Source organism: Lynx canadensis, chromosome F1 (assembly GCF_007474595.2).
Source record: "Lynx canadensis isolate LIC74 chromosome F1, mLynCan4.pri.v2, whole genome shotgun sequence".
In the NCBI taxonomy this organism is placed as follows: Eukaryota; Metazoa; Chordata; class Mammalia; order Carnivora; family Felidae; genus Lynx; species Lynx canadensis.
Genome location: NC_044319.2, coordinates 60,684,507 through 60,699,385, shown reverse-complemented (window position 1 = coordinate 60,699,385; position 14,879 = coordinate 60,684,507). Strand labels below are relative to the sequence as shown.

Sequence of the window (14,879 nt, the reverse complement as noted above, 5' to 3'; positions counted from 1 at the left end):
TGTGCGTGCACACACATGTGCACACCCCCCCCAAGTTGATATCACGTCCACTTAATTACTGTTCGTGAAAGAGTCAGCATCCTGATGTTGTGGTCAAGAATAAGGTGTCTAAGACTCTAGATTCTAGTCTTGGCTGTGGCCCATTTGCTTCGATTTGGGGGGAAAGTTACTTTGTTGTGACATTGCCTTTGTCACCTTGAATCATCCGCTATGCAGTTTGGACTTCATGTTTTATAAGGTGACACAATTCGGTACGTACAAGTACTTGATGAACAAATACTAGGGGTGTCTGTGATATTTTCAGGAGGCCAGCACTTGGCTGTATCCCTAAAAATGCAAGGACAACGTATTTCCGTCCCACACTTCTCTCCTAGAGATGGCGGAACAGTCTTGGGGGAGGCTGGGAGAGTTGCTCTCTCCCGACTCTTCCTGGTCATGTGTAGTGAAGACTAGTTCATGGACGAGGAAACGCCCTGCGGGGGGTATAAGTCTCACACTTTCCAATCAAGCAAAGACATTGGCCAGAGAGTGTGAGGGCATCTACCCTGGCCAGGCCTCCTCATGCCCTTTCTCAAACCACCTGTCGTCTTCTGTCTATTTCTGTTATCTGTGTGCTATCTCTATCTCTATATCTCTGTCAGTATCTCTGTCCCCCAGCCCACCTTTAGGTCCCTGGACTGCTGTCCAAATCTGAAGACAAGCCTCTCTGTAGATCTGCCCTCCTCCCCCGCCACCAGCCCCCACCGTGAAAGTTGAGTCTAAGCAGGGGCATCTCCCCCAAGGCTAACTTGGGGACTGGAAAACTGCCGGACCCTCCCTGCAGAACCCATCCTTGGTGAAGAAAGAGTGCCCTCTAGTGGGCATAGGCTGGAGCTGCTCAGGATCCGTGTTGTTCAGACAAGGACAAAACCAGCATGCAGCACCCCCCTGCAAAGGATCTTGAATATGTCTTTGGGTTTGGTTTGTTTTTCTCCTTCTCTGAAGAAAAAGAAAGAAAGAAAGAACAGCGGGAGATCAGTGGTGAGAGCAGTTCCGACTGTGCTATGACAGTCCCCTTATCTTGGGAGTTTTACCGAAGAAGAATTAACCCCTGGGCCAGCCATGGCAATGTGACATCAGATGCTTTTCAAAGGGCTCGTGACAGTTTCTACATAAATCACTCACCTGCCTTGACTGGTCTCATACAAGATGGGGTAGATGTGCAAGGAGGAGACTCCTTCCTTGGCGGTCATTAGCAAAAGGGTTAACTGCCTCCTTGGGCAGCCCCCCGGATAGCGAGCCCACCGCAGTTGATTACGTCCTCTGATAGTGGACGAGTACAGACCTGACTCCCGACTGTTAAAACCCTGTATACACTGCTGTAAACAGGGGACTTGGCCCTTTAAAACCTGGTTCAGTAAAAGCTGCTGGACGGGGGAGCAAGGGGTGGCGGGGGGGAGGGAGAGAGCGCAGGGCGCCCATCAGAGAAGCAGAAACCTGATCATATGTGATGGTTGCTGGATTAGGTAACAGCTCCGCTGGTGGAAATTGGATCTTGGAGGATGAGTGTTAACATCTCTGGTGTCCTGGCGAAAGGTTCATTTGAGTCTTGCATGGTGGCACAGAGATAAAAAGGAGCTTTTAAATAATCATTTTGTCTCCTACACACCAGTGTGCTGGCTTCAAGCAATAAATGGGTAGCATCAGTTCTGCTTAGACATATCACCCTTTTCATTTATTTATTTAATGTTGGTGGAAGTTGTTTTTTTTTTTTTTTTAAACCGAATAGCTGAACAGTTTCCGTATCCGTGAATCCCAACACCCATTTTTATAATGGTTCACACGGATTCTCCTTCTGGGTAGAAATAAGGTGTATGCGGTTTATTGCCATGGATGCCTCCTCCAAGCATAGAGACACAGCCCAAGACCATCAGAACCAGAATCTTCTATGTGAGGTAGTGGAAGATGAATGTGTTCTCTTGCTTATGTTGTTACTATATATACACATATCATATGTATATATACATGTATATATACCACATTATATATACATGCATATATACACATATTATACACTATATACACACACGTTATATATATATTATTTATACACACATTATATATATTATATACACACATTATATATACATACAATATGTACACTATATACACATTATATAGACATATACGCATATATATACACACATTATATAGACATTATTTATACACATATATACATTACATATACATATATACATATATTATGATACATTATGTATACACACATTATATATACATACAATATGTACAGTATATACACATTATATATACATTATATACACAAATATGTATGCACACATTATATATACATTACATACACTTATATAATTATATATTATTTATATACATTATATATATGTACATTATATACATATTGTATATACTTATATTACATGCACATTATATGTATACATGTTACATATACATTATTTGTACACAGTATATACACACACTTTATATACACACTATATATATATATATATACCCACATTACATATATATATACACATTGTATATACACATTATACGAATACACACGTATATACAAACATTATATATACATTATATATGTACATTATATATATGCAATATATACACACATTATACACATACATTATATATACACATCATATATGTATACATTATGTGAGTGTATATGTATAAATGTGTATACACACACACACACACACACACACACACACACACACATATAGTGGGGGAGTCTGACACATACCCTGAAAGTTTTTATTTTCTTTATGATTTCAGTATCATTTAAAAGGTATAATTTGGAGAGGACTGCTCCCTTCCCCCCATCTTTATATTATTTCATTTTCATCAGTTCTCTGGTTTGGGACCTATTTATGAGTTCTGAATTCTGAGTATAAATGCAAGCAACAGGGGCACCTGGGTGGCTCAGTCAGTAGAGCGTCCAACTTGGGCTCAGGTCATGATCTCGTGGTTTGTGAGTTCAAGCCCTGCATCGGGCTCTCTGCTGTCAGCCTGTCGGTGCAGAGCACACTTCGGATCCTCTTTTCCCTTCACTCGACCCCTCCCCTGCTTGTGCTCTCCCAAAAATAAATATTTTTTTAAAAAAATAAATAAATATATAAGCAAAGGAGTGCCTGGGTGGCTCAATCGGTTAAGCGTCCAATTTCGGCTCAGGTCATGATCTCACTGTCCGTGGGTTCAAGCCTCAGGTCGGGTTCTGTGCTGACAGCTCAGAGCCTGGAGCCTACTTCTGATTCTGTGTATACCTCTATCTCTCTGCCCTCCCTTACTTGTGCTCTCTCTCTCTCTCTCTCTCTCTCAAAAATAAATAAATAAACTTAAAAAAATTTTAATAACTAAATAAATGCAAGCAACATCTAGGCTAAGGTGCACTGTATTCCATCAGGCCAGTTTCTTACTGGCCACGTTTAGAAACCAGCTGTATTAAATCTTACTAAATCCAAATTTCTTTTTAAGGAGTATTTGCTTACAATGATACATAGGATCCGTACAATGATATAAAAGCTAAGTTAAGTGCTAACATTTGCACTGTGTTTTTCCCCCCTCAACTAAATCTGTCCTCTCTACCTGAGCAGGGGGAAAAAAAAAGAGTCAATACAGATGAGTGCTTTGCACTGTGTGACTGACCTGAAGTTTCCATGGTGGTTTGGGGCTTACAGTGTATCCTTTCAGTGTGCTTTGCTGATCTCAGCAATTTTCTGTCTTGTTTTATTTAAAGCCAGTTGGATTTTGAGACCAACAAAATGTTAATTAGGTGGGTGTGCAGAGTCTGTGTGGAGAGTTTGTGTATCCCATCGATTGTTTCAAAGGAAAGGTAGAGGGGCGCCTGGGTGTGGCTCAGTGGGTTGAGCCTCTGACTTTGGCTCAGATCATGGTCTCAAGGCTCATGAGTTCGAGCCCCACGCCAGGCTCTGTGCTGACAGCTCAGAGCCTGGAGCCTGCTTCGGATTCTGCGTCTCCCTCTCTCTCTGCCTTTCCCCTGCACTTGCTTGCGCACTCTCTCTCTCTCTCTCTCTGTCTCTCTCTCTCAAGTATAAATAAAAATTAAAAAATTTTAAAAAGTAGAAAGAAAAGAAAAAAAAAGAAAAGAAAAGGTGGCGAGCAGCTGGGTGGCTCGGTCAGTTGAGCGTTCGACTCTTGATTTTGGCTCAGGTGGTAATCTCATGGTTCGTGAGTTTGAGCCCCATATCAGGCTCTGTGCTGACAGCTACAGAGCCTGCTTGGGATTCCCTCTCTCTCTCTCTCTCTCAAAATAAATGAATAAAATGTTTTTAAAAATGACTTTAAGGGGCGCCTGGGTGGCGCAGTCGGTTAAGCGTCCGACTTCAGCCAGGTCACGATCTCGCGGTCCGTGAGTTCGAGCCCCGCGTCGGGCTCTGGGCTGATGGCTCAGAGCCTGGAGCCTGTTTCCGATTCTGTGTCTCTCTCTCTCTGCCCCTCCCCCGTTCATGCTCTGTCTCTCTCTGTCCCAAAAATAAATAAACGTTGAAAAAAAAAATAATAAAAAAAATGACTTTAAAAAGAAAAGGTGGAGAATAGGAGAATAGGGGGTAGGTGAAACCGTGCGGGTCTGGAAAGGGAAAATACACTCAGAAGTGAATGTTGGTGGTGGTAACATGCCCGTGGTTCCCTGCCTAGTATTGGAGGGACTGGGCCGGACCTCTGGTCTGTGACTATCTATCCCTGCTTCTCCTACTTTTCTCCTAATTGAACTTTGCTAATGGAATAAACTGACAGACTGAGTGAGGTTGTCCCAGGCTCGTGTGCTGTCTCAGCATCTTTGCCGTCATCTTGGGTAGACAGGTTATAGGCTGGCCCTCATGGGGCGAGTCCTGACCATTCGGATGACATCGCTCTCTTTCTCTTTGCTACCTTCCTTGGGACCAGAAATTATCATAAGATCTCTCACGTGCACTAGGGATTGGCTATGGAGTGACCAGGAAGATCCACTCAGAGGCATTACCATTGGCTCAAGCATCTTGGGGTGGGGGGTTCCTGGCAGTCTTGGAGGGGGTGGGGAGGGTGCAGGGGCTGCTCTCCCGGAGTCCGTGGCCTCTTCTGGAGGATATGCGACACCAGATTCAGTCGAGTGGATAAGAGAGTAGAATTTTGCCCCGGCACAATTTAATTAATGCCCAAGCTAAAGTGGGGCAGTTACATTTGTTTCTTAAGAATGGCTCAGAGGGGTGCCTGGGGGGCTCAGTCAGCAAAGCACCTGACCTGGGCTCAGGTCATGATCTCGCGGTTCACAAATTCGAGCCCCGCCTCCGGCTCTGTGCTGACAGCTCAGAGCCTGGAGCCTGCTTCGGATTCTGTGTCTCCCTCTGTCTCTGCCCCTCCCCTGCTCGCGCTCTGTCTCTCTCTCTCAAAAAAATAAGTAAACATTAAAAAAAATGTAAAAGAATGGCTCAGAGGTGAATCTTTTACTTTTAAACGACCCATAAATATTTTTGTTGATAAAGCAATTACAATTCACCAAATAAAATCCAGTAGAGAAACGCCCACAGACCCCACACACGAATGCCCTCACTTGCAAAGGTGCGGAGAAGAGGGACTGTACCACTGGGTGCTTGGGTGATCCCATTCTTTTCGTTCCTTTGGGGACGGGAAGGGTGTCTAATGCAGGAAATGGGTACGGCATTGAATTATTTTCTTAAGGAAACCTCTGTTAGTGGTGATAGGTTCTTCACAGGACTTTGGAGGTTTGGGTAAATAAATTCAAGGGACAGAGTAACATGACCAAATGTTACTCAAAGATCAGTCAAAGGGGCAATTTCCCAGTGAGTGTCCTGGACCGACAAAAGAAGGATTTCACTGGAAAAGAAAAAGTCCACAAAGCAAACTTCAACGATGCCATCACCCGTATGGTAATTTTATTTTGGTGAAGCAGAATGTTAAGGATTCCGGTGTGAACGCAGAACGGGGCCGGTCGTGCATGGTGTTTGTGTACAGGTGCACAGGCTTCCTCCTTCCCACCCCAGCTGGCTCCCTTCCCTCCCGCCACCCTTTCTTATTTCATTGCTCTTCTACCCGGTGCCTTTTACCCTCTGCTCTAACCGCCTCTCTTGGGCCGCGTGACTCAACATGCCTCTTGGCTGTCTCATGTGTCGTGAGAGCCCAGCTGCAGGGTCCCTTTCAGCACAGGAGTTGGGATTTCCTTCCGAACGACGCTCGAGGTTGCTTCTTGTCATGCCTGTTGGAAGCCAGGAGCGTGTGGTCATGCTGATATTCTGTGTGATAGGATGCCCTGAACATTTATACGCTCCCTCGTACTGAGCTCATACCCACCTTCCTGGTGTTGACCCCGTGGGGCTGCCTGGCTGGGGCTCCGGAGATGACTGAAACTGACACCCCCCCTTTGGGGCTCCCCAGATGACACCCTACCTGGAAACCGCTCTTGATTCTCAGATCATTCCAGTGCTTGCGTATCTGTCAGGCCACATCATGCCTGCTGTCCCCATCCCCAAACGGAAACGGATGTAGGACTCCTTCTCCTCGGCCTTGAATCACTTCCCTCCTTTCCCACGACTTACCCCCAATTTTTTTTCCATTTTTTTTTTAATTGGAAATTCTTTTCATGTTCCCTCTCAACAAAGACTTGGCTGCTGACAGCTAAACTGGGTTTAGATGAGTGATTTATTTTATGGCAGGTTGTATGAGGGTAGTAAAAAGAGACTGCCTGGCTCTTCTGCTGATTTACTAAAACACTTGATCTCTTCCAGTCCAAACCACTCCCCCCACCCAAATGGCCATGGCGTTTTAATAAAAAGCAGCCATCTCATCTATCTGAGCCTCCTCCACCCTACCTGGCTTCTCTGAATGTCCAAAACAGCTTGTTAAATGGGTCTCACCCTGGTTTCGAACAGGACAGAGTCCTCCCCTGGAATGGAGAGATCTCTGTGTCCAGAGATAAATATTCCCCACTTGACGGCCAGTTTGCCTTCGTGCTGTTTTGTTATTTTATTTTTTTATTGAAGAATAATTGACATTGACATGCAAGGTATCTTCTTGCCTTTTTAGACTTCTCTACCCTCCCTGCAGGTCTGCAGGAAAGGTCTTAACATTTCCATCCAAAATGACTGGATGTATGTGGCTTAGATTATTTTGGAAATGTGAAAATTCGGGCTGATCAAATATTACAGGGTCAATGAGTGTAAAACCACAAACTCGTGGAAATCTAAAATTAGAAACAAAGAAGGAAATGTCTTTTCTTGAATTAAAAATTTGGCAGTTTGGGGATGAACGTGAAGATTATATTCTGTTATAATTAAATTTTTTACTTTTGAACTTTCTTTGTGGTACAATAGACATAACAGAAGTTCTCATTTTGACCATTTTTCAGCGTCCAGGGTGCAGTTCGGCGGCATTAGGTGCATTCAGTAGTGCAGCCGTCACCACTGTCTGTCTCCGTGTGACACTCCACCATCCTTCCCCATGTGAAACTCTGTCCCCATGCAACACTGACTCCCAGGCCCCTGTCCCCAGCTCCCTCTACCTTCTGCCCCTGTGAATTGGACTGTTCCGGGTAGCTGGAGCATCGTTACTTTCTGGAACAAAGCAGTCCTCTCCTGGCATTCTCCCCCCACTCTCGGTATCCCCTCACCTGATCCCTCACCCATTCTGCAGATGCCATTTTGCAAGCTCTTTGGTGATTTGCTGAGCCAGTGACACAGCCTTGTTTTTATTTTTCTTCATTTGCTCGCTTGGGTTACCACTAACCCTCCCCTCCCACTGTGTCCCTCTGCAGTCTTGAGTATCCGGGGAGCCCAGGAGGAGGAGCCGACAGACCCCCAGCTGATGCGACTGGACAACATGCTGCTGGCCGAGGGGGTGGCGGGCCCCGAGAAGGGTGGTGGCTCGGCGGCAGCCGCAGCCGCAGCGGCGGCTTCGGGAGGCGCGGGCTCAGACAACTCCGTGGAGCACTCCGATTACAGAGCCAAGCTGTCCCAGATCAGACAGATCTACCACACGGAGCTGGAGAAGTACGAGCAGGTAACCATGGCCGTGAGGGCATCGGGTGCCAGGACCTTTTAGGAAGGACGAAGAACCTCTTAACTCAGGGGCTTACAGAGACCCCAGGGGCCAGCCTCTGCGCTTCAACACAGAGCCCCTGGTCAGAATGGAGTCCACCAAATCCTCAATCCAAATCCTCGAGTCTACCAAATCCACTGTTAAAAACCCAGGCACACTGGACATTAAGGCATTTTAAAAACGTAAGTTGTAAGCGATGATTTCAGGAAACATTACTAGTCAGTATAACAAACACTCAGGCTGAGGCTCCAGAGCATTTGCCCTGGAGTGCAGTCAGGTCTCATCAGGGTAATAGAGGTCATTAGCAGAGTCACCACCTGACCTGTGGGGTGGTCGCTGGGTTCCTAGGGCCCTTGTTTGCTCATTTGGGGGAGGATTCCTTATCTTCTGGGTACTCATGGAATCCTACGGGAAAGGATACTAAAACATAGCCTTAAAGCCCTTGCTGTACCCAGACTCCATTCAACTGAGAGTCAAACATGTTCTTTTTGTATATGATACAGAATAGGATACTCACCTCCCTCCAGAAGAAGAGTAGAAGGTCTCAGGGGACCCCTGTAGGCAAGAAAGTTGGATTCCAGTCCTGACACTCCACGGATGGCCCGTAGGACCCAGTGGTCCACATATTCCACCCGAAAGGTGGTGATGTATGGCAAAGAGCTGTGCATTTGGCATCACAGGACCACAAAGACCATATGAAGGAGAGCATAAGAAAGACTTTAAATTACAAAGCAGTATGTAAAGTGTACGTAATAACAGAGCTCCTCTCTCTAAGAGACCCTCCCCTCTACGCACACACACGGGAATTTGCATATCTATTCTGCTTCCTCTGGTCAGTAGGAGCAAAAGGCCCTTACACCAGTCGTTCTTCCACAAGTAGGCGACAGGTGTGTTTGTTGTCACATTTTTGAATGCAGCATTATCCTGAAGTTCTGTAGTTAACTTCCATCAAATTGCTGGCTTTCCGGCTTTCTTTTCTAAGAGTCACGAAAGAAGAGGGAGCAAAAGCAAATCAAAAGACCCTGTACAGTCCACTCAGGACTATCTAGGTACAAGGCAAATGCAAACTTAATAGAAAATTTAAATTTTAAAGTAGAAATAGGCATTTTAAATTTTAAAGCGAAGAAAGTTTCATTATTGCACTCCCGTCTACCTTTGAAATGGATTTCTACCGAGTCCCTTCTTTTATGAGGGGGAAAAAATTGCTGTGAAGCATGAAGCCAAGTATGGAAGCTCAACGATCAGATAAGCCTGGGGAGGGTTTGAGGGGAGGAAAAGAGAAGCGATCTGGTGGTAAGAACCTGTGAGTCATTTCTGTTCACCTTCTCGGGAGACAACATACATTCTTGCCACAGTGTTGGCTCATGGAGAGACTTCCCAAGATCTCAGGAGATGCCGAGCCCAGGTAGCGGGCTGATCCCCGAAGCTTCTCCAACCCGATCCATCACTGTAGAGTTCAGAGTCTGCCCTCACCTGTGGGATAGCTTGGGAAGACAGATGGAGATATTTCCTATAAAGGTCTCTAGCTAGCCTCTTGAGTTCTTCCTACTCAGTGCTGTTCCTACTTGACCTTCAAGATTAAGCCTGGTTATAACAACCTATCTAGACCTGCCATCCATTTAACTCCCTCCAAACTCCAGGGGCACAAGAAGGGCCCAGAGGGTGGCTTCCCCCACTAGACCCGTGACTACGATGGATATTAGGCTGGAAGGTGTTGAAAACTGGCTTTATTCTTAGCTCAGGTTGCCAGCAACATAGAAGAACTGACTGTTTACTTGATTTAAACCCCCTTGTCATTTTTCTACGCTCATCCAAAATGAGTAAAACGCTGTTGCCAACAGCACTGCACTTGTCTCTCAAGACAGTTTTGTGGTTGGGTACCCAGGACAAGAACTGCCACCCTCTCCATTTTGATACAGGTGAGGGAATGGAGATCAAAAGGCTTAGCTTGTGTATCTGGGTCACACATCCTGTGAAGGGCAGAGCTTGCCCTGGAATCCAGTTTCTGAGCTTAGTTTATGGGCTCTTATAAGAACACCACCTGACTGCACTCAGTATGGAGAGAGTGTGGACTTGTGTAGACAGGGAGGGAGTCAGCTTGTCCTGTGTTACTTCCATGGACTAGATTACTGGTACCTAAGAGAGGCCAGGGCTAATATGCTCCTGGATATCTGCCTATTTTAAATAATAAAGATGTGGGAAAGCAGAAACTCAGAAAAACTCCCATCGGTACAGGACAAATTATACAAGTATGGTGGTGATCATCTGTATTTCTTATTCTTAAAAAAACTAACAAATCATTTCCTTAGTTTCTGGGCAAGAACTGAATCCTACTTCACACACTTTGGGTGTTTAGTAATTTATTAATACTAGTTATATTGTTAATTGTAGTAAATAACGGATTGTAGGGAAATTATGGCATTAAACTCCTCACTCATATGTCTGGGAGATGTATCTTCTTCACTTTTCTGTGACCATTCCTCGTGGGAGCTTTTTTAAAATCAGGTAACTTCAGGAAGGTAAAAATGTCATTCTCTACTTTAGTAGTACGTGGGTAGAGTTGCCAAATTGGCTATTAATAGCTGCCTCTGTTGTTTTTATTGTTTTGTTTTTAGCATGGTGGTGATAGATGACCAGACAATCAATTAGCTTTCTGCTAATTAGGTATCATCGCCCTCCTCAACCCCATCCCTTAAAACAAAAACAAAAACCCCCTACCTGAATCAGCCTTTGATTCACCCTGAGGTTATTCCATAAAGAAAGCTTCTAGAGATGTTTATTAGACAGAAAGGAAAGAAATTACTTTATTCAGTAAATGGTGTTGGTAAAATGCTTTTTCAGCAGATCATGTAGGTAGCTAAGGTATATAAGAGCTGATGCATTCTAATAGACAACACCATGATGTCAGAAAGCTGAATTTTATTCCAGCTGATATATTTTTTTTAAATGATGGGTCTTGGAGCTCTCCAGGGTTCTCCAGCTTTCGTACATAATGCTGCTGGGGCGTGGATGGGGCTGAATCTGTAAGGCTGAACTGGGCTGGGTTGGCGGGTTCACGGCTAAGAGGACCCTAAATCCTAGTTATATTCTTTGCCGAGATTGGCACCAAATCCACTTTGAAGGAGTGAGGGAAGAAGGCGGGCTCAACAGAGTGCAGGACAGAAACTTAAAACTCTGGCCCGTTGAGCAGAATGTTCGAGGCGGGGGCTTGTCTTTAGCCTGCGGCTCCCAGAAACGCCGTTGCCCTGGAACCTCAGAAGGGTCCCTTCGAAATCCTCGGGGTCTCTGGGGCACCCGGAATGGCACCTCCTGAAAGTGACTGCCTTTATGACTGTCCACAGTGGAGTCGGCCCCGTCACAGAAACTTTCAGCCTCCGAGGGATCTGTGTAGTTAGCGAGTTGTAACCCCAGCTCTCCCCATCGCTGGTGCTTCGAGAACACCTGACCTAACAGAGGCAGCCCAGCTTCCCAAGGTGGAAGCTGGTGGGATCTGAGGAGGACTCGTGGGTAGTGAAGGTCCTGGGAAAACCCCAGATCGTTATGCTCTGTCCGTCTCACATGGACTTGGACCTCGCCTCTGCTCTCTAGTGTGTGTTCCCGAGCAGCTGCCTCGTTCCACCTCAGCAGTGGGTGAAAAGACCCCACTGTCTGTTGATGGCAGAGCAGAAAGGGCCCCAGGATGAAATGCCTTGAATAAACATCAGATATTGTGAGTATTTTTATTCCCTGTAATGAAGCGCATTATTGTGAGCCCAGCACTGCGGCTTCCCAGCGGAGAGCGAGTGCCCTTGACAATGCCTCCCCACATCCGGCCCCTCCTCCCTTTGAGCCCCCACGAGGTCAGGAGGCTGCAGGCCAGCGAGGTGCAGCGTTTGCCCACAAAGCTGGTCGGGATGCTTGCTGTGTGCCTAACCCGGCACTCCCCACCCCGTGGCCTCATCGAATCCAGCCAAGTGGATGCCAGGTTTTCTGTCCTTCCCTTTGTTTACAACTGGGGGCTGGGTGGGCAGGGAGGAAGCTTATCATACAGATCTTGGGTTTATATAGTAATTTTCTTAGTGGAGAGCAAAATGCTACGTGGACCTGATCTACGGATTTATCTTCAGCATTTGCCTGCAGAGTAGAAAGCAGGTGTTTATCACCCTGTTTATTTTTACCAAGAGGGAAACTGGCACCAGGACACATCCTTCTGCAGCCAGACACACACCTAGTAAGTCATCTGACCCTTACCATCCCCTTTGAGGTGGGTGCTGCCACCCCCAATTCACAAATAAGGAAGACGAGTCACAGAGAGATTAGACAACTTTCCAAGGTCCCACAGCTAAGTGAGTCCCAGAGGCAGGATCTGAGCGCAGGCCATCCAGGCCCTTCTCGCGTGCTCCCCTGTGTTTGCGAGCACGGTTCACTCCGTCCACAGGTCACTGTACAGGTCCGTAGTTGCTGCTAGCCTTGCTACAGGTTTGCAGTGATTAAATCTACTCCCTCAGATGCATAAAACAAGGCACGGAGTACTGATAGGCTTTGCCCAGACACTTAGGGAGGCGGGGTCAAAGACCAGACCTCCCAGTCTCCAGTGTAGACGTTGCCCGGTCGGCTCCCCAGGTATCTTTGGCCAACCAACCTCAAAGGATTTCTTAGAGAAACGAACAGCGAGTGGGTTGTTGTCACTGCATTCTTGACAGATGTGAAAGGCTTTGCGCTGGAAAAACAGGGGCCGTGCAGTGTTCTCACGAATGGTTGTGTTTCTGTTATTGATACTAAGTTGGAGCCCTTTGAGTCCTTGGTTCTTCAGCTGTCCAACGATCGTCTTGCCTTTTTCGTTACAAATCTAATACAGTTTTATAACGTTGCTGTGAGTTAACCTGTGCATAGATATTTTATTGAACGCTCAGCTAAGGAAACCACACTTCCGATGTTAAGAAATAGTAACCACAGGAAGGGTAGTGATGTTCAGAGGAGCAAGTTTGGACGGAAGTCCCCGGCCTGGAATAGGAAGTGTTAAGGGTCCTGACTCAGCTGGTCCTTTTTTGCCATGTGCCTTCAGAAAAGGCCCTTCCTCTCTCTGGGCCACAGTTTTCCCAACTGTAAAATAAGAAGGTGGGAAATATGATCTTTAACTTCCCTTCCAGAGCTGATGGTACGTTAGTCTAACCTGAGAGCTTTCCTTTCTGCAGAGATGGCTTCTGAATCCTCGACATCATGTGTTGATGCTATTTCTACAAGGCCTCTGAGGACAGATCCCTTTTGTGTCGTGGCTTTAGTGGGTCTTCCGAAGGCCGACGGAGGAGGCAATTCTCATAATAAAACTAAAAGGAGAAATAGGTTGATGCAAAATCTCCCGGGAAGGCTAGCTTTTAATTCCACGATTCCATTCTTTGGCTGTTGATGCATCCGAAAATCAAACATTTGGAAGTTCTAATATATCAGAGATAATGAGCAAGGCAGAAGTTTATGTGGTATTTTGCCCCCCAACTGTCTCTGGCTGTTAACATTGGGGTGAAGGGCTATAGGGTGCATTTTTTTAAAAAAATTTTTTAGCATTTAGTTATTACTGAGAGACAGAGCACGAGCGTGGGAGGGGCAGAGAGAGGAGGAGACACAGAGTCTGAAGCAGGCTCCAGGCTCCGAGCTGTCAGCACAGAGCCCGACACAGGGCTCGAACCCACAAGCCACGAGATCAGGACCTGAGCTGAAGTCAGACGCTTAACTGACTGAGCCACCCAGGTGCCCCGGGCTGTGGGGTGCGTTTTATACTAGGATTTGTGTTCTCACCTTTCAACTACAGTAAATCATGAAAAACAGGAATTCTTTTTTTTTCCCTTAAAAGAAAAAAAATGTCCATGGTGGCCAAAAGTTAAATTCAAACAGGATGCAAGGTATTTCTAAGCAACCATTTACTTCATCCCTCTGGCGTGACAACACCCCACGAACTTGTGTGGGGTGAGTTGGCTTCCCTTGTGCCAGTGTCTAGAAAAGCCCACCCAGCCCTCCGCCCGGGCCCGGACCCTCCACACGGCCCCTGTTTGTTGTCCTGCCGTTCCAGGCGTGCAACGAGTTTACCACCCACGTGATGAACCTGCTGCGGGAGCAGAGCCGGACCAGGCCCATCTCCCCCAAGGAGATCGAGCGCATGGTCAGCATCATCCACCGCAAATTCAGCTCCATCCAGATGCAGCTTAAGCAGAGCACATGCGAGGCCGTCATGATCCTGCGCTCCCGGTTTCTGGACGCGCGGTGAGTCGCCAACGGGGCCGCCTGTCCGCTGGCAGGGGCGGGGTGGGGAGGGCATCCCGGATCTGGGGTTGGGACCCACAGCGGGCCCTGTCCACAGGCTCCATTTTCATCAGGTGAAAGGCCACGCCAAACGGCAGCCCGCGGAAGTCTCTTGGGTCGGGAGCGGGAGGCTCCAAGACCGGATTAGCCGTTGGTTTCCGACAGCTCCGGGAGCACGTGCGATGGGGACGGACGCTTGCCGTCACCACCGCGGCTCCCTCTGAGTGCGCGGCGGGGATGACCAAGCTGGGTGAGGGCAAAAGCTGCACGTTTGTTTTCATAGCACTCGGTACCGCCGTGTCGTAGCTCTGGGCCCCTAGCGGTCTTCCTGAACGCTGCAGTGACGCGCGTCCCACAGCAGGACAGTGCGGTTTGAGAGCGAGATCTCTTCCGCCGTATATACGGGCAGAGCGCGCACTCAGTTCAGCTCAGCAAATATTTGGAAGCGGATTGCCACGTGCGGCACTCCGGGCTAAGTTTTAGGAGGGCGGAGATGACTGGGGCCATGGTCCATGGGCCCAGAGGAG

General features: G+C 47.0%; 1 protein-coding gene across 4 annotated transcripts in view; it reads left to right on the top strand.

Annotated features, from left to right (window-relative positions):
- The window catches only part of PBX1 (PBX homeobox 1), a 295,008-nt gene that overhangs the window by 229,646 nt on the left and 50,483 nt on the right, over positions 1–14,879 (top strand). For all 4 annotated transcript variants that reach the window (XM_030303262.1, XM_030303263.1, XM_030303264.1 and 1 more), the window contains 2 exons: positions 7,796–8,040; positions 14,123–14,313. In XM_030303262.1, the coding sequence (XP_030159122.1) occupies positions 7,796–8,040; positions 14,123–14,313 (436 nt within the window). The remainder of the gene's footprint in view (positions 1–7,795; positions 8,041–14,122; positions 14,314–14,879) is intronic.